Source organism: Delphinapterus leucas, chromosome 10 (genome assembly GCF_059928025.1).
Source record: "Delphinapterus leucas isolate spDelLeu-1000000601 "Yukka" chromosome 10, BTC_Dleu_Yukka2, whole genome shotgun sequence".
NCBI classification, from domain to species: Eukaryota; Metazoa; Chordata; class Mammalia; order Artiodactyla; family Monodontidae; genus Delphinapterus; species Delphinapterus leucas.
In genome coordinates, this window is record NC_143138.1 from 5,709,297 (window position 1) to 5,734,716 (window position 25,420).

The 25,420-nt window shown below is 40.0% G+C and overlaps 1 protein-coding gene across 3 annotated transcripts in view; it reads right to left on the minus strand.

Moving 5' to 3' along the window:
• Positions 1-3,671: 3,671 nt before the first annotated feature.
• Positions 3,672-25,420, minus strand: part of BLOC1S5 (biogenesis of lysosomal organelles complex 1 subunit 5) — a 58,868-nt gene continuing 37,119 nt past the window's right edge. Inside the window, exon 5 of one of the 3 annotated variants that reach the window (XM_089918273.1) lies at positions 3,672-8,494. In XM_089918273.1, coding sequence (XP_089774399.1) covers positions 8,462-8,494 — 33 coding nt within the window. In that variant the 3' untranslated portion in view covers positions 3,672-8,461. Of the gene's footprint in view, positions 8,495-17,772; positions 24,443-25,420 lie in introns of those variants that run through there. The other 2 variants (XM_089918274.1, XM_022586625.2) reach the window with 2 other exon arrangements.

The following is a 25,420-nucleotide window of genomic DNA, read 5'->3' on the forward strand; positions in this document are numbered from 1 at the left end:
ATGTCAAATAGGTAACCGGGGCTTAATGAGATTGGTCAGCACTAGTTTATGTCTTCTGTCTACCCCCTGGTGGAGGGATTCATTACTAGTTGGAGCCAAAGAAGGAAAGAGAAAGAGAAAAAAGCATGAATTATTTCCTGAATATCTATTCAGTCCCTCCCTCAATCATCTGGGGTTTGTTGTTTATACGAGATTGCCAGCTCCACAGGAGGGGAGCTGAAATCCATTCCTTCCCTTTGAGCCTGTGCTTTCCTGGAAAAAGAAGGAGCAGGACAGCAGCAGGAGGGCTCTGCCGAAACTCTTCATTCTGAGCTGAAGGGCCCATCACTCTGGGTGCAAAAAAAGAAAAAAGAGAATGATGAGCTTTGCTGCCCTGGCAGGTCTGGAATCCTTCCTTTGGCTGTGGATGATATCTAATGATTCAGAGGAAGTACTGTCCATTCTTCAAAGCAGACCTAGCCAATTGTGTAATGTTTATTCTGAGGCACTGGAAGAAGCCAAAAAAGAAGGGAGGTTGGGGAGAAATTCCTTCCTTTGCAATGATCAGCTTACACCCTGCACCACCAGGTCTGATTACCCTTATCTTTTCTTGCATAACGACAGTGTTATGACTGCACAGACGTGACCAGACTTCCAAAAAAAAAAAAAACTCCAGCCACAATATTTGACTCTATGCCTCTGGCGGTAAATCCCTTACACTGGCCACACACTGCGTGAGAAGCTATTTCCTTTGATTTACTCATTTACCAGTTCTCACCTCCATCAGGTGTCCCCTGTTCTTACATTAGCGAACGAGGCGAAAAGAAAAGTCTGTTCGACTCACAGACATGGAGAACAGACATGTGGTTACCAAGGGGGAGGGATGGACTGGGAGTTTGGGATTAACAGATGCAAACTAGTATACACAGGATGGATAAACAACCAGGTCTTACTGTACAGCACAGGGAACTATAGTCAGTATCCTGGGATAAACCATAATGGAAAAGAATGTATACACATGTATAACTGAATCACTTTGCTGTACAGCAGAAATTAATGCAACATTGTAAATCAATTCTACTTCAATAAAATGTTTAAAAAAGAAAAGTCTGGGGCTTCCCTGGTGGCGCAGTGGTTGAGAGTCCGCCTGCCGATGCAGGGGGCGCGGGTTCATGCCCCGGTCCGGGAAGATCCCACATGCCGTGGAGCGGCTGGGCCCGTGAGCCATGGCCGCTGAGCCAGCGCGTCCGGAGCCTGTGCTCCGCAACGGGAGAGGCCATAACAGTGAGAGGCCCGCGTACCGCAAAACAAATAAAAAAAAAAAAAAAAAAGAAAATGCCTGTTGGTGTTGCATCATCCCTTTCATTGAGGCAGATTTCATCTAATGTAAATACCCTTTCATCTCTTTTTCTCATATTGCATACTGATTTTAAAAATTTGTTCTTTTTAAAAACTAGCTTTTTAGGGGCTTCCCTGGTGGCACGGTGGTTGAGAATCTGCCTGCCAATGCAGGGGACACGGGTTCGAGCCCTGGTCTGGGAAGACCCCACATGCCACGGCCCAACTAGGTCCGTGAGCCACAACTACTGACCCTGCGCGTCTGGAGCTTGTGCTCCGCAACAAGGGGGGCCGCGACAGTGAGAGGCCCGTGCACCGCGATGAAGAGTGGCCCCTGCTTGCTACAACTAGAGAAAGCCCTCGCACAGAAACGAAGACCCAACACAGCCAAAAAATTAATTAATTAATTAATTTAAAAACAAAAAAACTAGTTTTTTAAAAAACTAATACCAGGACCCAGTTAAAATTATTCAGGCACCACAATATATAGAAAAAGTAAGTATCTCTCCCACTGCAGACCCTTGTCTCCCCAGGCCTCACCTCCAAGCCAGTCATTATTACCAGCTGCTGTGTAAACTCCAGAAACAGCCAAACCCATGTGTGTGTGCATTTCCTCCTTTTAAAATGCATTTTCACATAACAATACATTTTGGAGGTCGTTCCATTTTATCATCAGTAGTGCCGCTTCATCCTTTTCCATGGCTGCATCGTATCCTAGCTTGAATACATAATTTATATAACCAGTCTCATACCGATGGATATGTGTGTTTCCAGTTGTTTACTCATATATGAAAAGCTCCAACAAAGACCTTTGTATACATGTCTTCACATACAAGTACGTGCACTTTAAATGCTGACAGATATTTCCAGATTGCCCTCCAAAGAAATTACATCAACTTATACCATCACGACTGTATATAAGAACCCTTGCTCCCCACTTCCTTGCCAAAACCATCTAATAATATTTACGATCTTCCATCAAATGACAGCTCTACCTGAAAAACCACACGAGATATAGGGACCTCCAAATAAACACTGGGTCCTGACACTGAGCCTTCTACCCTATCTCTTTTTTTATATCAATTTATATATTTATATATAAATTGATTTATTTTACTTTTTATTTTTGGGTCTTCATTGCTGCACACGGGCTTTCTTTAGTTGCAGCAAGCAGGGGCTACTCTTCATTGCAGTGCGTGGGCTTCTCATCGTGGTAGCTTCTCTTGTTGTGGAGCACGGGCTCTAGGCACGCGGGCTTCAGTAGTTGTGGCTCGCGGGCTCAGTAGTTATGACGCACGGGCTTAGTTACTCTGGGGCATGTGGGATCTTCCTGGACCAGGGCTTGAACCCGTGTCCCCTGCCTTGGCTGGTGGATTCTTAACCACTGTGCCACCAGGGAAGCCCTACCCTGTCTCTTGTGAAACCAACGTCCCCTGTATAAGCCCTAATACCTAACAGAGCAAAACAAACAAGATGAAAAAAACAGAATGGGATATATGATCAAACAGACTAGCGCCGCCTAGAGGCTCCTTATTTTCAGTACTGCCAAGTTTGCAAACTACTTTGTACTGGTAATTGTGCGTGTGCTTTTTGAGGGTGGGGTAGGGAGAGGAATCCATAGTTTTCATCAGATTCTCAAAGTGGTCTGTGACTGCTGCCAAAAAAGTTAAGAATCACTGACTTAGACAATAAAAAAGAAAGAGAAAATTAAATGTGTATAAAAATTCAAGTGCCTGATTTTATGGCTTAATGTAGATAACTAAATAACCCTGTAAACTTACACTCTTAATACATAAAATAATGCAATCACGCTAGAGCATTGATTCTCAAATTCTGGACTCAAAAAATTTCTAAAACAAAGTTTGTCAACCAATATGGTTTTGCCAAAGTTCTATTACATCAAGTAGAGATGTTAACAACAACAACAAAAAATTACTATGTTCTGTCATCATTTTATAAGACTATTTTAACACCCAAAAGTAGGAAAGATGTAACCTTAGAGTAAAAGGCAGTGCTTTAAATTGAATAAGTTTAACTCTTTAAAGCTCCCTACTCTGCCCCACATTTTCTCACTTCACCATCAGCCCTCAAGTCTGAATGACACAGACAGGAAAATGCTGTCATGCATCATCACTGTCTGTGGGCCGGCCCTCAGAAACTACTGCTATCAGGGACCTGTTTTTTCTTTTTTTTAAACATCTTTATTGGAGTATAATTGCTTTACAATGGTGTGTTAGTTTCTGCTTTATAACAAAGTGAATCAGTTATACATATACATATGTTCCCATATCTCTTCCCTCTTGCGTCTCCCTCCCTCCCACCCTCCCTATCCCACCCCTCTAGGTGGTCACAAAGCACCGAGCTGATCTCCCTGTGCTATGCGGCTGCTTCCCAATAGCTATCTATTTTACGTTTGGTAGTGTATATGTGTCCATGACACTCTCTCACTTTGAGGGACCTGCTCTTATATTCAGGAAAGTCGGGGCTCCTTCACTGTCTTGTTTTTGGTCTGTGCAGCTGAACGATGTAGAGGAAAAAGCACCAGATTTTGAGTCTTGGATTTGCCATTAATTAACTTCAGTTAAGTTACTTAATGCCTCTTTGAACTTCAGTTCTTACGTCAGATGAGAATACTAACCCCTTTCCTGCCTACCTCCCAGAACTGACCGGTTCAGATAAATAAACATGTGAGCAAGGTTTTTTGTAAACTATGATTTATGATACAACATGCAAAGTTTATTCAGCTAAAGAGGAGTGAGGTCAGGACTCAACCCCATGACTCTCTGGGGATCCCATATTCTTTTTTTTTTTTTTTTTTCGGTACACGGGCCTCTCACTGTTGTGGCCTCTCCCGTTGCAGAGCACAGGCTCTGGACGTGCAGGCTCAGCGGCCACGGCTCATAGGCCCAGCCGCTCCGCGGCATGTGGGGTCTTCCCGGACCGGGGCACGAACCCGTGTCCCCTGCATCGGCAGGCAGACTCTCAACCACTGCGCCACCAGGGAAGCCCGGGATCCCATATTCTTAATCATTAGGATATACTCTTTCCTAACATGACATAATTATTACTGTTATTACTACAATTCTTATATGTTTTCATTCCAACCACTGGCTGAACATACAATAGTTATTAATTTGCAAGACTTGGGCTCCTTTGATATGTTAGCAATACCTGTGCCTATAGATGCCAGCTTTTAGTCTAATTAACAAAGGATTTGCTCAGGAAACATTCAGTTTGATTTCTTTTTATCTTCAGATGTTAACCTTTGTAGATAATCATAAGACCTATTAGGTAGAACCGCTCGGCTATACTGCTAAGAAAAGGCTGAGCATTATTGTACTCAAACTGAACTTATCTGGTGAAAATGTAAAAAACGGGATGTAAAACTAGAAATGTCAGGTCTTTTGAGCAGTGTAGTCACTTTACTAAATCTTCCATAAATTATAGGTAGGCATTAAAACAGTAATGTGAGGCTTAAAACAAAACAAACAAAACAAAACAGTACGTGAGCTTGCTGAAGGCAAAAGATTATACTCTAAGGGACTCTCTGGTATACTATATTTTTCTCATTCATTCAATTTTGTGATTATCTAGAATAAAACACTGTTGACTTTTTCTCTTAATCAAGACAAAATCATCTCTAGTTAAAGCTGACTGTAGCGTTGGTAGGTCAGAGAGGTCAGGTAGGTGAAGAAGGTCAGGGAGGTCAGAGAGATCAGGGAGGTCACCAGGGAGGTCAGGTCCACAGCAGGGAAGCCAGGGCCAGGGCACTGGCAGCGGGATGGGGTCTCCCAGCAGGGAGGGCGGCACTGAGGGCCCCCATTTGTGCTGCCAACTGTGCGAGGTGGTGACACCTGGGCCAGCATCCTCCCACGTGGCCCTTCTTCCTGTTCTTTATTCCCCCAGTGCGGGGCCATGTGACCTCACGCCTTCCTTGGTGGCATCACAAGCGGAGTCCCAGAACTGCCCCCCTCGCCACCCACACTGCTGAGAGCCACACCCTCAGCCCCACCCGCCAGCTCACTGGCCTTCGGGGTCTCTGTGGCCTCCAGCCTCAACCCTCTGCCCAGCTTCTGAGGTCCTACAGAATCAGCGTCCACCCGATTTATCCCATCGCTGTGCCATTACTTCACCAACCCGACCTTACGTCAGGCATGAAGAGCACTTCACCTTTCTTTAGCAGACACATTGCTTGTACTTCTTCTCCTCTCTGGAATTTTCTACCTGCTCCCTCTGCAGGGTCATATAATACAGGGTATATAGGCTTTGGAGTCAGACAAGAGTAGGTATGAATCTCACTCACATTCTTTCTATATATTTTTTTAAAACATTTATTGAGCAGGTACAGTATGTCAGAAACCGCCAAGTTCTTCGTCTCGTTAGTTTTTTCATCACACTGAATCTATGAGGCAGCTGTTGTTATTGTCCCCAGTTTACAGGTGAAAAAAATCTGCAGTTCAGACATTAAGCATAGCCAGTCGGTAGACGGGAATGGGATACAAATTCAAAAATTCCTGGAATTCAGAGCCAATAACCTTAACCGCTACTCATTAGCAACCCTCTAGTTATATGAGCTTAAGCAAGCTATGTAACCCCTCTAATCCTTAATATTCTCATGTATAAACAGGGATATAAATGTCTACTCAGCAGGATTAATGAGATCACGTATACGACGCTACTATCAAAGAGCCTGGTGTCCAAAAGAGGCTCCTAAATGTTTCTCTCTCTCTTCTTTTCTGTCCAATGACATTCCCCTCATCTTTTACATCCTGCCTCTTCCATGAAGGGTCCTTGAAAGATGGAATGAACTGCGTCAGCCCACCGTGGTCTCTTCCTCCTGTACAACCCAAGAGGTCTAAAATTTAGTTTCAAATTGTTTTCCAACCATTTCACGTAAGTTAGTTTTTGTTTTTTCACCTGAAGTCTTTCATAAGTAGCAGCCACATATACTTCAGTTACATCCCCTGTTCTCTGCAAAGTACATCGCAAGAACGAGATAAATGTGGACTGGATTAGCGATGCAGCCCCTGGATACAGTCTAAGACAGATTTTGCTTTAGAAAAATTTCATTCTATATTTCAAAGTGCTTATAAAAACGGTATCATGGTAAATGCAGATTCATAATCTATTGTTTATCCAGCACGGGTAAAAATGAATTGAAAATGAGGAACAAACTGGAACTTAACTGATACATCTTACTGAACTGCTATATTACCAAGGAAATCATGTTGATACTAGAAAACATTAATAGCATCCATCCTTAGATATATACCGCAGCCATTAGGATTTAAGTGTTCCATCCATGTGTTGATTATTCACAGCTGGTGATTTCCCTCTGCGGTCGTTAGAAAGACGATGAAGGTAACTGGGATTTATAGAATTCGCTAACTATTGTGTTAAGCCAGTCCTGGGAGTGAGCCAAGATAAGAAGCCAGAAATGACTCCACTGATACAAACTAGAGCCAAACAGCCAAGGCAACTGACTTAAGGCTCCAGACACGGTCTATTCTCCGTAAGCTCCTGAACTATGCCTAAGACCACTGAAATCCGGCCCAGCAGACGCCACAGAAGGAAGAGGGTGCCAAGACCTCGCCTGGCCCTTTTCCACCCGCAGGGCCTACCTTAACCACGTCCCAGAACTGCACGTGGCTGCTTCCCGTCCATCACCACGTGAGGGCCCAAGTCCTCCTGTCAGACTTAGCTTCATCCTGGACCCTTCGCTAGACCTTGAGTTTTACCTGTTACCTTTTTACCAAAACAATCTGACCCATTTCCACCTACAGTTTCTCAATTTGAGTCTCTTGACTTGAACAGAGCTGGTGGGAGTCAAAAGGAGACAAGTCCACAGTGTGGACATGTGGACTTCAGGAGCCGGATGGAGGGTGCTAACTACACTGTCAAGTAAGGGCCGGGCTAAAGGGAAAGACGTCTTAAAGGAAGAAAGTCTCAGGTTAGCTATTTCCACTATTTCTGAAGAACTGGCCAATTTCTGATACAATCAGAAAGAAACAATTTTAAATGCCAATTTCATACTACGTTTTAAAAAGTTATTTCCTTACAGAAATATGTCAAACACTTTGACTTGATGTATCTGAATGAAAAGACACTAAATCAATACCTAAGCTTCCAGGCAGCGAGAAGATTTATGAAACCCAAACAAGCGGCCTGAAGACAGTCTACGTTTCTGTGACAAACCTCCGGAGCTTCTATAACCTCCCTGGGTAGTTACAGTGTCTCAGGTTTCTCTTCATTCTGCTGACTGTCCCTCCCAGTGACACTTGCACACAATATATTATACCTTTTATTTAGTAGGGAGGGTATGTCAACACAAAGTCAAATATTCAGATGAAATTCAAAGCAGGCAATCTCCTGGAAGTTTTCAAAGAGTTTTACAACTGGCATCCTACATTGGCAGCCAAATGACTGTGCCCAATTTCGTCTCAGGACGTGAAGAAAACCTATGTGTGCATCCCTGATGACATAATTTGTTGCAAAGTTTTCCTTCACATGAAAATTCCAGAAGACAGTGTCTAAACCTTTCATCTTAATCACTCCTTTCTGCCATATGCACATCATTAGGCTACCTGGGCGATGCCTGGATGGTTAAGGGTCACAGAGAAGGCGGCTCTTATTATGAATATTTACCAACCCATATTTAAGATAAAGGAGCCGCAGGGTTTAAAAAGCTCTCACACTACTATAAAACATGTAGCCTCATTCTTGCTAGAAAGTATACATTTCTTGTCCAGAAAGTCTGAAACAGAAGTCTCAAATTCTCTTTAGGAGTAAAAGGAAACAATGTCATAAAATTAGTTCCAGAAACTGCAGGTAATCTCTAGGATGGTTCCCATAAATGGACAAAAAGGAACCCATGGCCATCCTCTCACAAGTACGGGGGTCCCAAAGCAAAGACAGACAACTCACCCAGCCAGAGCCCCTCTCAGTAACGCCAAGTGGGTAGTAATTCATTTCTGCTGGTCACTGGGTTCCAGTGAAGGAAACTGAAATGTCATACCTTCATTCACAACACTGTCTCATGGAATTATTTTTTCCGGATTCCTTGGGAAGTTAAAGTATTTGAGAAGAATATCAGGAACTGTTGTTTCAGCCTGTTTTGTGAGTAGATAATCGCCTTCCAACTCCATTATTGCAGGAAATGATGTGTATGGCATTGTTCCTAGTGGGGAGAGCACTGTGTTTCAGCCAGACCCGTACATGCTTATTAAACAAAACAAGAGCGTGCAGCCTAAGTCACTTCGCTGAACTCAGACTTTTTGAATCTGGTCTCTAGATAAGAGACTGGCCCCAGACAACCTACCCACATCCCAATAACATTCTTTTGAAAGGGTGTAAGCAAAACTTGTTTTGAGAAATGAGAAATTTCACCAATACTACTAAATGTGGCAAATGAATAACTCCAATAAATTAAGTGCTATCAAAATGGGTTCAGCAGAGACCTATTTGAAAGGCTTGATTTTTCTCTCATTTGGGTCTGAATCAAAGACCAGCCTGGGAACTAGAAGTAAAACACATTTCATCCTGAGAAGTACCTATGAGTCCATGGAATATATTAGCTGGTTTTCCTGACATGTGACATCATTTGTGGTACCAGCTGTATGGGTGTGCCATCTAAGGGTTTAGAAAACTAGTATTTCTTTGGCTTTAATATGCATTTTGGGATCATAGAAAGCAGTCTGATGTAGCTAAGTGCTCCAAGAAGAGAGAGCTGCTATGGACTTCTCTTCAAGAAGCTTAAGCTACTTACGATCATGACCTATCAACCTTTCTATGGGTGGACTACAAAGAGTAAATTCCTAAATGGACATAGAGAATAGATGGTGATGATAATACAACTGTTATAAAAGCAAATGTTAAATACAGCACTTATACGCCAGGCTCTGTTTAAAATATATGACATAAGTTAACGAAGTTAATCCTCAGAACAAACTAGGTAGGTTTTGGTACTTTTACTACCCATATTTTACTGATGTGCATAGTGAGGCACAGAGAGGTTAGGTAACTTGCCCACGGTCACCTAGTTAATAAGTAGCAGAGGTGGAATTCGAACTCGTAGTGAACACTCTTACCCCTCAAGTATCCCACCTCTGGGAACCTCTGGTGGTTCTCAAGACACTTCTGTCCGATTCAGTTATGATACAATGATCTTATCTCCTCTTCATAGAGATTATTATTTGGATGGTTTGGTAATGAAATGAGAAGCACCAAACATTTTCTGGTTAGAGTCTAAATATTTTTAATAGAAACACCATAGTTCTATTATAATTCAACTTTAGTTTCCAGTAGTTTCTGTAGAGAGATTTTATTTTCCCCTGGAACAGTATGGCTGCAGTGCTATATATGATACTTCAATAAAGAGGAAACTATTTCCATGCAATGCCTAATGCCTAGCATTGTCATTCAAAAGCTTAAGGATCTTTAAATGATTTTTAAAAATCCATTACTAAATGTAGAATTAAGTTTAAGAAATACCTCAGTTCTTTCATATTATACCTTAAAAAAATCAGGTGTAAAGAAATACAGGTTCAAAGACTATAGCATATCTATCCATCCATCTATCCATCCATCCATCCATTCAATGAATAAGTCCCACATGCCAGGTACTGGGAATATAGAATGGATAAGGCAGACAAGGTTCCTGCCTTCATGGGCTTATGTTCTAGTCAGCGAAATATTAAATACCAATGGGAGGGTGCTATTTAAGGCTTGAGTGGTCAGGGAAGGCCTCTTGGAGGAGGGAGCGTTTGAACAGAGAGCTAAGGAAAGAGAGGGAGGGAACCTCGGTGGGATCTGAGGGAAGAGCACGTCAGGCAAAGGCTCCCAGGTGGAAATGAGCTCAGGTGTGTTTGAAGATCAGCAAGAAAGCCAGCGTGGCCAGATGGAACTAAGCGAGGTGTACGGGGAGGGAGATGAAACGTGACAGCAACAGGACCTCGCAGGCCACGCAAAGGGGCTTGGATTTTATTGAGCGGGAGAGGGTGTCATTAGAGGGTTTAAGTCGGTGAGTGACAAGATCTGTTCCGTGCTTTCTAAAGGATCCATGGCTGCTGCGTGGAAAATGGATTGGGTAGGGCTGGGGGAAGCAAGAGGAACGAGCAAGGAGAACCAGTGGTGCACGGAGAACACCGCGGTGGCTGAGACCAGAATTGCAGGCGTGGAGGTGGTAAGAATTGGTGGTTAGACCGGGGACAACGAAGGCAGAGCCAAGTTGCTAACTGATGGATTGGATGTGGGGCGTGGGGTGAGAACTGATGCCTGGATTTTGACCCAAGCAACTGGATAAACAGTGGTGCTGTACACAGAGCTGGAAAGCCTGGGGGAGCAGGTCTGAGAAGAAGGGGCAGCAAGGTCTCTTCAGACACCGAAGTCTGACGTACATTCTTGAGACCTAAGTGGAGGTGCTAATCGGGCAGCTGAATATATGAGGGCGAAAGTCAGGGCTGGAGATATAAGCTGGGTGTCGAGAAAAGCATGGGACGGGCTGCAGGGAAGAGAACAGGCTGGAAATCTGTGAGGCACAGCAACAATCAGAGCCTGGAAGAGGAGGCCCACAGAGGGGAGAAGGCAAAGCAGGACTGTGTGGCCGTCAGGGACCCAGGTGAAGAAAGCGTCTCTAGAAGGAGGGAGGGATCAACTGTGTCAACTGCTGATAGAGTAACATGAACCGAGGACCGAGCATTGGATTTGGCTTGATGGAGGCTCCTGGTGACCTCGATAAGAGGGGCTTCAGTGGAGGAGTGGTACTGAAGGAGGGGCTGGGATGGGCTCAGGGGAGAATACAAGTAAGGTAAGTTCTTTCCAGGCATTCTGCTATAAATGTGAGCAGATGGGCGGAGCAGCAGTTAAAGGGTAAATGTGGAGTCTGGCGGATGGGGGGCGTCCTGGGTTTAGGAGGCAGTTCTAACATGCTTGTAATATGTTAAATGAATGATTTTGCATAATCTTTTAAGTTTTTATTTTTTCATCTTCTAAAAAATGGAAATAAAACTAGTTTAATTGATTATAACTAATGTTTGAAACATGCATTTTTCTTCTGTACACAATTAAAGTTTTGTTTTGTTTTGTGTTTAAGATATGATAGGGACCTAGACTTGGCTCAGCCAGTCCGCTGGCCACAGCAACTATGCATATTGCCTCTTACTTTTCACTTGCTGTGGCCTTGAGTTTTCCTTTTCCGAACACTTAAAAAGGAACTTGTCCTTTTCTTTACTAAAATTGAATCTAGGTGGGCAATGGAAACCAGACCTCACAGGTGCGTCACCCGCCTCCCCCTTGGGGCTCTCTCCCCTCTCCCTGCTGTCACCACCAAGCATGTTTGAGACTGGGGGTCAGCTCCTTCCTTAATTCCCTCCACACAGCGGAGATCGTGTTGGAACATTAAAAAAAAAAGGGTTTCACTAAAGACTGGGGGTCACAAAATGTTAAGAGTCACAAAATATAACCAGATAATCTGGTTTATAAAGCATAACTCACTCATCTTTGGCCCAGGCCCTCCTACAGGCCCTGACCACCTCCATACGAGGCAGAGGTCATCTGTAACCCCTACCCACTAAGGCTGCTATCAAGTGTGCCTAGACTTCCGAAATTCCAGATGAGCAGTGGGGGGAGGGGACAGGAGGGGAGAGAGAGGTTTCCACACCTGCCTGGTCCTAAGAATCACCACTTTTTCGGGTGATTAACATTAGGAATGTCCACACATTCCAGGATTCAAGTGTTGTCTTACTCTGTGTCCCTAATGAAATACCTCCATGAGATGATAAGGGAATAAACCCAGAATCGATACAAGAGATACACACAAACACATGTATCCGATACGGACGAGAGGAAGGCGTTTTGTCATCCTCTCCGGCGTGTAGACACCAGTGGGACCCGGCCCCTCCAACAGCACTGACTCACTTCATGGTAACCCATGTCTGGGATGGCGGGATCAGTTCAGGCAAGAAAGAAGAAAAGAAATGAAAATAAACCCTGGGGGCTGCTCCCCCCAGCCCCCTGTCACTTCTCCAGCCCCAGTGGAAGCCTATGGGTAGCAAACTCACAGCCAACTGGTCGGCTCACAGGACATCCCACCTTAAGAGGGCCAGGGACAAAAAGTTATGGGAGCTCACTGAATCTGCAAACGGAGGTTCCTTTTACCCGGTGGTGCGTTTAAAGAACTATCACTGTCACCTAAGTATGTTAAAAATGTGTGTGTGTGTTGGTGGTGAAGAGGGATGCTTCTCTTCTCTCATCTACTACTTATTCTCAACAAATCATTTAAAAAACTTGAAAATCTCTTTAGCACCAGATAAGAAATGGTGATACTTCATTGGGAAGTGGGATGGAGAACTTTCTGTTTCAAGGCAGTAAGTGTAACAACAGCAAGGAAAGCAGACTGGAGAGAGGCCGGAACTGGGGATGAGGGAGGATTCAGCCTCTACCAAAGAAGCCTCCCTTCAGGAATGGATTCTTCCACCCCCCTTCCTACCTGGCAATACTGCTTCCAGAGCTACAGTCCAGCTCCCACAAGTTGAAACTCTAAATACATCTCTCAAAAAAAAAAAAAGAAAAAATAAAAGGCCTTCAATATAGTGGCTAGCTTACATCACTGGTCCTGCTGCTGGTACTATAATACTTTGAGACACAACAGTCTTTGTGGCTAGAAAAGCCTGATCACTATGTACGTCATTGTTTCTATCTGAAGATTCATTCCTAAACAGATATGTATTTGGTAATTGGGAGTCACTGTTTTTTCCAAAAGATGTCAACTTTCTACTTTCACAGTATATAGTTTATCTTAAAAGCTTTCCTGAGAGAAATAGCAAATATTATAAGCTAGGTGACAGACCAGAAACCTGATGGTGTAGACTAAAAATAACAGAACATGTTCATCTAGTCTTTATCTTCATATTCATCCACTGTGAAACACAAATGTAACAAAAATAGCAAGGGTAATTCAAACCTCACTTAATCAAACTCATTACTAGCCTTATACTATGGAGAGAACTTTTTTTTTTTTTTTAACACACAGCACATGTTCTAAGCATGGGATAGAGAACAGCACAAAACACATTCTTTGTCCTTGAATAACTTAATCTTCTGGGAAAGGAAATGGGAAATCCTTAAATAGGCCTAGCTGCCTAATAAAAGCCCATAGTATTTTCTCACTAATGTATAAAAGCAAAATATTTATCTAAAAGATAAAGATATCTTAACATCTTTTTGATCTTCCTAATAGTGATGCTATTCTCAAAAGCAAAAAAATTCAGTCACTTGGGCTAACAATTATGATTATATATAAAAAAGCAACAGGGCTGATTATCTAAATTTTGTTGTCATAAGAAATATAAACAGTGCATAGACATACCTATATATGGATGTTAAAAATTCCCACAATCTTAAATTCCAAACTGAGATCTTCATCGCTATCCCTGCCCTGTCTAGACTAGGCATTGCTATTTTCAGTCACATTCTCAAAAACCCACGCGCAGGGTAGCAATTTCCTCTATCAGTCACACATCTGAGTCTATAGCGCAACCTTCCTGTCACACTGTCATTGTGCCACACAGTCTCATTAACCTACAGGCTATGCACAAATTAATAAAGTTGGAAGTGATGTGAAAATTGTCTAAGTGATGTTAAGTCTGTAAATTTAGCGATGGAAGCATAACTGAAACTTAGGTCTTTTGACTCTCAAACAAGTGCACTTTCCAATTTCCAGTCTTCTCTGATATTTTCAACACCAAAGAAGTCTAGTAATTATTGTATGAACTTGCCAGTATTTTCATTTGCGTTTTTGATAAACAAGGGCAGAAACTGAGCTTTATGCATTTTTTTTTAAATCCCTACAATTTATCTAGGAATACTAAATGGCTGGACCACAGGTGCTTCATAAATGCTTACTGAACTAAACTGAACCGGATATTCTGCCATTCTTCTCACTCTCCAAATCCTACTGAATTCAAGTTTTATCTTTATTACTAATGATTCTCTGATTATAACTTACAAAGATAGTTCCTACTAGGAATTCGCTTAATCATAAACTGTTTTCTTGGTAGAGCATCTTCTTTGATATGATACTGTGTAATACTACTGTCCTGGTTTTTCTATTTCGTTATTACATGTGCAAAACTGATCATAAATTCCATTAAGATGGAGTGTTATTATTGACTATAATTCTCTTGGAATACAATCCAGACACAGCACAGTGCTTCGATGAATAAATGCGTATTAAATTCTACTTTGGCTTCCACAGTTGGTGGGAAAAAGATACCCTGACAACCAGTTCTTTAATTCCTACTATTATTTTCCACCAATTACCGTATTTTTGTCTCTAAAAATTAATTTAGAAGTTATAAAACTGTAATTTGGAGGAAAGGACCAAGGTTTTTTTCCAAATCCATTTAAAAACATTATGGGGAATGCTGTTTCTTGACTTGATTTTGGCTACACGAGATGTAACCTAATGAATTGTGTACTATTCTACACTTCAGCATAAAGTCCAAAGCCTCACCAGGGTTTTTTGTTTTTTTTGTTTTTTTTTTGCGGTACGCAATCATGTGGGATCTTCCTGGACCGGGGCATGAACCCGTGTCCCCTGCATCGGCAGGCGGACTCTCAATCACTGCGCCACCAGGGAAGCCCCTCACCAGGGGTTTTTACTGTACTTTTACTGCTAATAATACCTTCACATCAATAATATAATTTATAAGTCTGTATGTATGAAACATGAAGAAAGTTAGGAAAAAAATAACAATTCTCAAAAGTACTCCTAACCCTCCAGGGATACTATATATATGCTTTCTTAAATTTTGACATTTTTGCTCAGGATATAACTCACTTTCATTATTTCTTACACATTTTTGTTCACAGATGCTATGCACCCATCTACACAAAACTGCTTAGTGGGGAAAAAAAAAAATCTGTTATCACAGTGACACCTGCTGGTTTTTAGCTACAAATTTTAGATCCCGAGTAAAAAACAAATTCTTTAGCGTCAACATTTTTCTTAGTAAAATTAAATATTGTTTCCATCTTAATAAATTATTTGATATATAATTAATTTTAAAATAAATTTATTCAATATACAATGGACCACATAAGGTTTGTGTGTGTGATCACAACCTCACTAATTTTATGAACTATTTTTCTAAAAAAGATACATCTCCAAAGCTGCTTAAGCATTTCAGAGTACATGAAATTAAAAAAGAAAAAAAAAATTTAACTTATGGCTTTCTATTCAGATTCTCTACAAATTCTGTTTTAAGGGACTCACTACAGAAGCCTTAAAATATTTACAAAATTGTTTCTCTGAAGAATTGTAATTTAAAAAATATGGACGATTTCATAAAAGTCAAGAATTTGATCTAGAATTCTTTTCTTGTGATGAGAACTTTAAGATCCGCTCTTAGTACTTTTCAAATATACAATATTGTTAACTACAGTCACCGTGCTGCACATTACATCCCCAGAACTTATAATTGAAATCTTGTATCCTTTGACCCCCCCCAACCCATTTTACCCACCCCCACCCCTGTCGCTGGCAATCACCAATCTGTTGTTTCTATGAGGTTTTTGTTTGTTTTAGGTTCTAAATAGAAGTGACATCATTTAGTATTTCTCTTTCTCTAGCATAATGCCTTCAAGGTCCATCCATGTTGTTGCAAATAGCAGGGTTTCCTTCTTTCTCGTGGCTGAGTAATATTCCACTGTATGTGTATATATACACACATCACATCTTCTTTATCCATTCATCCACTGATGGACACTTAGGTTGTTTCCATGTCTTGGCTATTGTAAATAATGCTGCAATGAACATGGGGGTACAGATGATCTCTTCCAGATAGTGATTGTTTCTTTTGGATATATACTCAGAAGTGAAACTGCTCGATCATATACCAGTTATAGTTTTAAGTTTTCTGAGGAACCTCCATGATGTTTTCCATAGTGGCTACACCAATACAATCCCACCAACAGTGTATGAGGGTTCCTTTTTCTCTACATCCTCACCAGTACTTGCTATCTCTTTTCTTATTGATGACAGTTATCCCAACAGGGGTGAGGTGATATCTCATCATGGTTTTGATTTGCATTTCCCTGATGATTAGTGATGTTGAGCATGTTTCATGTACCTGTTGGCCATTTGTTTACCTCCCTTGGAAAAGTGTCTATTCAGTTATACAAGTTCTTTATATTTTTTGGATATTAACCCCTTATTACATATATAATTTGCAAATATTTTCTTCCACTCTGTAGGTTACCTTTTCATTTTGTTGATGTTTCCTTTGCTGTGCAGAAGCTTTTTATTTGCTATAGTCCCACTTATTTTTGCTTTTGTTGCCTTTGCTTTTGGTTTCATAACCAAAAAATCACTAAGACGAATGTCAAGGAGCTCACCCCCTATGTTTTCTTCTACTAGTTTTATGGTGTAAGATGGAGGTGTCGTTTCAACCTTTCCATGTGGCTGTCCACTTTTCCCAGCACCATTTATTACAGAAACTGTCCTTTCCCCACTGTATATTCTTGGCTCCTCTGTCATAAATTAACTGACCATATACATATGAGTTTATTTCTGGGCTCTGTTCCATTGGTCTATGTGTTTTTATGCCAATACCATACTGTTTTGATTACTGTAGCTTAGTAATATAGTTTGAAATCAGGAAGCACCTCCAGCTTTGTTCTTCTTTCTCAAGATTGCTTTGGCTATTTGGGCTCTTTTGTGGTTCCAAACTTCAGGATTGTTTATTTCTGTGAAAAATGCCATTGAAATTTTGATAGGGGTTTCACTAAATCTGTAGATTGCTTTGGGTAGTATGAACATGTTAACAATATTAATCTTTCCAATCCATGAGCATGAAATATCTTCCATTTATTTAATATCTTTCATCAATATCTTGTAGTTTTTGGTGTACAAATCTTTCACCTCTATTTCTAGGTATTTTACTCTTTTTGATGCAATTGTAAACGACATTGTTTTCTTAATTTCTCTTTTCAATCGTTCATTGTTAGTGAATAGAAACACAGCAGGTCCTTTTATATTGATTTTGAATCCTGCAAGTTTACTGAATTTATTAGTTGTAAGTTTCTTTGGTGGAGTCTATGATAAACAATATCACAGAAGTAAAACTATTTGCAGATGACACTGACTTCTCTTATAGTCAAAAGTTTCACTCATAAATAATACCTCTACGGAGACTGGAAGTGTTGAGATTGAAAGCCTATGTGTGACAGAAACAAAAAAGAGAATTCACAAAGTATATTGGAGGCATTTGTGATTCCTCCAGATTTTCATGAAACCTTGGGTTTAATACCACAAATCTACTTCTATCTACATACTCATAATAGGGACCTGGGATGTTTTCACAAACTATATACAACAATGTCCTAAAAAGAAAAAAAAAAGAAATCCAAAATGAAATATACAGATAAGAGTTATACAGATTCAAAATGAGACTGCTATACTCTTATTTGCTTTTATTAGCTCATGAATAGTAAAAAGAATCCAACAGAAGTAATGGAAACAATCAAATTAGTTCACAGATAATAATAAGAAAACACAAAATAGAGAATATTGAATATTAGGCACAATGATTGAAAGAAAAGGTATCATCCTTTATACTAGAATATGGACAAGGTCTTTTGGGAGGGAAATTTGAATATAATAAAATCAACATATACCTAACATACCTTTCTGAACAGAGAAATCTCCACTAGCTACTGAACACCAAAAATGCTAGAAAAAAATTTTAACTGTATTTATTTTTACTTTATTATTTTTTTCTTATTGGAGTATAATTGCTTTACAATGTTGTGTTAGCTAACTGTATTTTTTATTCATGGCCAAGTTCATCGCAAATTAATGAAAACAACTGAAGGCAGATCGGGAAAAAGTGAAATTCTACAGGATAATTTGGCTCTGGAACTGATAACTGTCCTAGGTCCCCATCCCTGTGGCCTAGAAGAACCCCAGTTTTAAGGACCCGTGCCTGCATGGGGGCAGGAATCACGGCCTGGGACTGTGTTAGTCTGCTTGGGCCACTGTAACAAAACACCACAGATGGGGTAGCTTACACAAAAGAAATTTATCTTCTCACAGTTCAGGAGGTAAGAAGTCCAAGATCAAGGTGCTGGAAAATTCCATCCTGTTGAGGCCTCTCTTCCTGCTTTGCCAATGGCCACCTTTTCTGCTGCAACCATATGATCTTTCCTCTGTGTGCACGTGGAGAAAGGGTGCTCTACTGTCTCCTCCTCTTCTTATAAGGACATCCGTGCTATCAGATCAGGGCCCCACCCTTCTGACCCCACTCAACCTTAATTACCTCCTCATAGGCCTTGTCTCCAAATACAGTCACACTGGTTAGGACTTTAACGTATGAATTTTGGGGGACACAATTCAGCTCACAACAGGGACTGAGCTGGACTGCAATACAATTGGTGAATCCCCAAAGGGCACCACTCTCAGTGAGTGAACTAGGAAAACACCTAAAGTTTCTCTTCTTTATTCCAAGTAGAGCTGTGAAGGATGAAAAAAATCTCTAGGAATGTCTTATCACAGCCTGACACTGGCATACATTTGAGGAAGAAATTCACACTGCCTGTGAGCAAGTGTCTGTGAGCACACACACACTGAGCGACAGGGTGGGAGTGGAGGGAAACTCAAGGTGAAAACTGACTTTGAAGTGGTCCAGGGTTAGAGGGCCATAAGAAACAAAATGGAGGTGCTAGGAAAACAACCCAAAAACCACAAAACATACCCAAAATTCCCGAAAATAAAGTTCAGAGGAATGTAAACTCACAATTGAAATTCACTGATCACATCAGAAAACAAGTCACCATAAACTTGTTTCAGACAAAACAACAAACAACAAACTATAGATTCAGATTCACAAAAAAGGAGAAAAATACAGAAATCATCATATGCAGAATGCAAAATAAGGACATTTAATATGTTCAAAGAAAAGAAAAAGAGGGAATAATGGAACTACCCCAAATGACCAAGGAAGTTTGAAAAAGAACCAAACAACACTTTTGGAAATGAAAAAAGTATACCCATAATTAAAAACTTGATAGGTTAAATAGGTTAAAGACAGTGAGAAGACAGATTTAAACAAATCATCCAGAATTCAACACACAGAGACAATGAGACAGAAAATACAAAATGGAGATAAAGCAATATGGAGAACAGAGTGAGATGGGAACACTTAAGTCTAACTTGATCTCCTAAAGGAGAGAATCCAAAGAATGTAAAGGTACAATATTCAAAGAGGTAAAAGTTGAGAATTTCTCATAATTCATGAAAGGCACTAATTCTTAGATTCAAGAAGCTCAGTGAATCTGAATAGATCAATGAAAAGAAATCCACAGTAGACATGTTGTAGTATAATGACATTTGATTGTAGAATGCGAAAGATAAAGAACTTAAACATAACCTGAAGGAGAAGACAGATTATCTACAAAGGAATACTGATCAGACTGACAAGTGTCATTTCAGTAGCAACACTGGAAGCAAGATGACAGTGGAACAGTATCTTTAAATACTGAGAGAAAATAACTGTCTATCTAGAATTGTATACCCAGATAACTTTCAAGGATAATAAGCAAATACTGACTGTAAAAAATAACTGTTTTTGGAGTTAAACTGAGATAAAACTAAAATTCTAGACACTTATTAGTTAAGGGGAAGCAATCACTTTGTTCAGAAGTCTAATGTTCAAATAAGAGTAAAGACATAAACTTTAGATTCTGTTAACTATGCAAACTAAATTTCATGGTAAGCACTAAAAAGATAAAAATTGAGTTTTACCTTTCAAACTAGTAGAGGAAAATTGTAAAACAAAACAAAACAAAACAAAACAAAACTCAGTGTGGAAAAAGAAAAGAAAAAAAAACCAAAGGCAGTGAGGAAACAAAATGGTGGGACGAAAAGCACAGTAAGATGGTACAGCAAATCCCCTACATGTGAACAAGTTCCATTCTGAGAGCGCATTTGTAAGTCCAATTTGTTTGTAAGTCTGACAAAGTTAGCCTAGGTACCCAATTAACACAATCAGCTACACAGTACTGTACTGTAATAGGTTTACAATACTTTTCTCACAAATAATACATAAAAAACAAACACAAAAAATAAAGAAAACGTTTTTAATCTCACAGTGCAGTACCTTGAAAAGTACAGTAGTCCAGTACAACAGCTGGGATACAGGGGCTGGCATCGAGTGAACAGGCAAGAAGAGTTACTGACTGGAGGAGGGAGAGGAGGTGGGAGATGGTAGAGCTGAAGGATCGTCAGCAATAGGAGACGGAGGGCAAGCTGCAATTTCACTCATGCCTGACACTGATGGCACAGGTTCTGGTTCCTTGCTGGATTCAATTCTACCTACCCTCCTGTAAAAACGATCCAGTGATGTCCGGGTAGGAGCTCTTTTTTTTTTTGCTGTCACAGATGACACGGTAGCACTGGATCGCATTCTGAATGGCTGCTGCAACCCTTGTGCACCGTTCTACATTCGGGTCCTGTGCTCAAAAACTAACAGTGCCTCCTCAAATAAAGACAATCCCCTTGTCATTTCCTGTGTTGTGAATCTCTTCTGTTCTTCAGTTACTTCTTCTTCCTCTTGTCTCTCTTCGTCCTTTCTCTGGGCCTCCAATTCTGTCAGGTCTTTATTAGTAAGCTCCTCGTGTTGCACAGCAAGGTGTTCAATGTATGAAAGACACATGAACTAGCTTACGTGATTGGACAGGCGAATGCACGTTCGCATCTTTGAAAATTCGCAGCTTGAAGGTTCATATGTAGTGGACTTACTGTATAAATAAATCCTAATATATTAGTAATTTCAACAAATGTAAAATGGATTAAAGTCTCCAGTTAAAAGATAATTAGATAGAAAGAAAAAAAAAATCTAGTTACGGTTTTTAAGGGGCACATGAAAACATGATATAAAGGTCCGACAGAAGAATAAAGAAATATATACCCTACAAATTATTAACCAGCTGGTGTGGCCTGTATAAATCTCTCTTTTAGAAACAGATTTTAAAGCAATATAAACTGATACAAAAACATTACTAGAAATAGAGGCTGTGACTACAAATATAAGATTCAATTCTAAACTTGGAAGATAATTCTAAACTTGTATGTACCTAATAACAAAGCTTCAAAATATATGAAATAAAAACTGAAAGAATTACAGGGAGAAATCAGAAAATCCACTAGAGCAGGAAATTCTAACACATATCAGAATCTGGAAGATGAAGTAGAAGAAAAAAAGAACAGTAAAACAGAGACAATTTAACCAACATAATTAACAAGTTTGGTCTAATGAACACCCAACAGTTGGAAAATATGCATACTTTTAAGCACTAACATAACATTTACAAAAACTTAGCATATTTTAGGTAAGATGGCAAATCTCAACAAATTTTAACATCTCAAGTCTTATATGAATCTATCCTTGGACCACAATCCAATAAAAACAGAAATCAATAATAAGAACAGAACTTAAAAATCTACGTTAGGGCTTCCCTGGTGGCGCAGTGGTTGGGAGTCCGCCTGCCGATGCAGGGGACACGGGTTCGTGCCCCGGTCCGGGAGGGTCCCGCGTGCCGTGGAGCGGCTGGGCCCGTGGGCCATGGCCGCTGGGCCTGCGCGTCCGGAGCCTGCGCTCCACGACGGGAGAGGCCGCGGCGGTGAGACGCCTGCGTACCGCAAATAAAAAAACAAAACAAAACAAAAAAAACTACATGTTAGGAAATGGGAAAAAAAATCCACATATATAAGTCAAAAAAGAAATCATGATGAAAAATAAAAAATACTTAGAATTTAAAAACAAATATTTCTATAGCACTTTAAGTTGACAAACATTATTTCGTCTGATCATTAGAAACTAATCCTGTGAGGCACACAGAATCCATATTCTCTCTGCTTGACAGCACAGCAGCAGAAATGCTGTATGTTATGTAACGACTAAAGCTACTTTTTATATATAAATAAAACACATATCAAAAGTGATTTAAAAACTGGGAAATATAAGTGAAAGTGTTCACTACTAAAAACAGTAAAGGGAAAGAAAAGCAACCCTCTCTTTTAGAAGCTATACTGAACAGCTAAGAAAGTCACAAAGAAAGAATTTAGTATCAATGTTTAAAGCTCAAAAAGTCCATTAAATCATTTAAGAAGTCTCTTAGATCCTTCTATAGTATATACAAACTCATATGGTAAAGTATTTATTATTCATATGAGATGAACAAACACTGTCAGAAATCTTTGCACAAGTTGAGGAACCATTCCTGCTCACACAAAGTCCTGATCTCCTGGTTCCAGCATCTGTTCAATGGTGCATTGGCAATTAATGGCTCTCCCAAAACTGCCTATGGTACAAAAGGAATTTTCATTTAAGGTTCCCCTCCCTTTTCATGTGTGGGATATTCTGGGAAGTATGTTTTCTTTTTCCATCCACTGAAAGAGAATTAAGAAAATTCCAACATGCCTGAATGTCAGCAAGTGCTCTTTTTCGTCCAGGTACCAGAGGATGATGGATGAACCTGTCAAGCCTACAGTAGCGGACAGAGGGAGTTGGCAGAAGTTCAGTGTTACTGAAAGAAATCTCAAATACTTATTTCATCTCCTCTATTAACTTTAATCACATTTTCAACATGCAGCCAAGAATGAAGCTTTGACAGCAAGCCATAACTTTACACAAGCAAGCACTGTCACTTTTCTGCAGTAGCAACACTGAGATAACACAAGAGTTGAGTATTTTCTTTCTTGTGCCTTTCTTTACTGAAGAGCAATAAAAAAAAAAAAAGACCTGAAAGATTTATCCATACCTCAAATTCATTTGCCATAAATCTCTTGAAATTATTGCATTTAATTCTGCTTGGTTTATGGCAAATAAAAAATCAACTTAGTTCCTCAATTAGATCGGTAAATGCAGATTTTTAAAGATCACAGTGATGACAGAAGTGGTACATGTTTCATCTTAATACACCTGCTTATGAGAACAGACATTAAACACTAAAAAGGATTTACATTTAACATGGATCATTTGCCATGTGGGCAAATACTTCTGGTTTACTCAGAGCCAGAATCTTTATATGGTTCCAGAGGGACGCCTTGGCAGATTTTGCTGATTACTCATTAAACAGCTGAAACATGTATAGACGTGATTTATCTTACAAAGCTTACCCACAGCAAAACACACGTAAAAATGAGGTAAATCTATGGGCAAGATTATGGTTCTTGGAAAGGTTAAAAGTCAACTCTATTTTTGGTAAGCTTTTCCTTGAGAGCACATTTTAAAAGCTGAAAATATGAAGTGCTGGAAGGCCACAAACTTAACAAGCATGTCTTGTCATCCAGTGAAACACGGCATTACGCTGCCATGCAAAATCTGCAACTTCTCCCAACAGAGGCCAATTCAGAAACCAAAGCGGCTCTCTTTGAAGAGCAGAGACAAAGTTTTGACTCTTCAATGTGGTCTCTGCTCCCAGGACAGTTGTTTCTCAGTACATTACTCATGGAATAACACTGTACACACTCTTCCAAGAGCCAGGGAGGCTCTGACAGGCAGCCACCATATCGGCCTTCGGAGCCACAATAATGAAGTAACATTAGCCCTGCATAAGAACGAATTAAATTACTTTTCTAAGAAGTCTGTATTTACAGTTCTCCGAGATAATCAATGGAAACTAAAACCAATCCTCATTAACAAAGAGCATGTTTATACCATTTTCCTCCTACTTCTCCCCATTTAGAGATACAGGCAGATACAGGAAATTAAAACTGGGAAGATGTGGCATTCTTCTTCTAGGAAACAGCTAAGACTCCGGTAGCAGTTTCTTTCTTCTGCAGAAGAGTGACACTGAATACGCTGCTCAACTTGAGGCAGAGGCTGAGCAGTTTCTGAGGGGAAGGCAGTATTTTCTCATCAGTCTGTCACTGTTACAGCTCAAGTTCTCCAAAGGCTGGGTATTTTGCCAGGCCCCTCTCCATCTCGGCGTATTGTTCTTTCAGCCTCTCCATGGCTGTTCTGTGCTCTTCGTCCACTTCAGCCTGTTTGCTGTGCTGTTCTTTCATGAAATCCTCCCACTGCATTATATGCTGTTTCTCACTAGCTATTAAATGGTCATTATGCATCTGAGAAAAGAAAATTTGAAAGTCATGGGACGTTTTGCAGACAATTAAGTTTCTATGCAGAGAGACAAAAATAACTGCCTCTTGATATTTGCTCACTACCGTGTAACAATCAGCTTATAAGTCGCAGTGACAAAACTGCTTTACAGTTTTACTGTCCAACGAGAACATGACACATCAGAAACATCTAAGGCTTCTCTTACGATGCCCGAACATAGGCATTCACATTTCTGAAATTTCAAAAATGTCTAGTATTTTAAATGACAGAATCAAACATAATCCAGGGAAATTTTCATACCTCTATTTCTCCACAAATTCCATTTCATCGCATATAATTTAAAAATTAAGTTGAAAGAATACATGCCAAAAGAATTGTTATTTTAAGAAATTAAAATGCACGTCTCACATAAAATATTTTTGGCCACATTAAAAGAATCACAGATTCTTAATCACTGGAAGAGAACTCAAGAACTCTCTCTTGGTTCAGTTCCAAAACTTAAAGCAAATAAACGGCAAAAGCATCTATGTCAAATATCTAAGTTCATCTTGAGATGTCCCTTAATATTTCTATATGAGGACAAATTTTTTCTTTTGAGTAACACAACAGTAAAGATGAAACAATATATAAATTAAAAGGCATAAATTTAATATACTTTAAGTTATTATCTTTGAATAGGTATTCGGTTGGCCAAAAAGTTCGTTCGGATTTCCCCGTAACATCTTACAGAAAAACCTGAACGAACCTTTTGGTCAACCCACAAAGAGCTAAATACAAAAAGACAGTATAAAAAAAACTTTCTATCTCTGCCTCAGTATTCTACATATGTGTCTAGAAGTTTTGCCACAGACTAAGTCCTGTTTAAAAAACAAGCACTGTGACAGATGCAAACCATCAAAACCTACAAAGCACCAAAAGGCTTACTAATCCCAGAGCTCTAATGAAAACAGGAGGACACCTGGTTACTCAGAATACTGGTAACT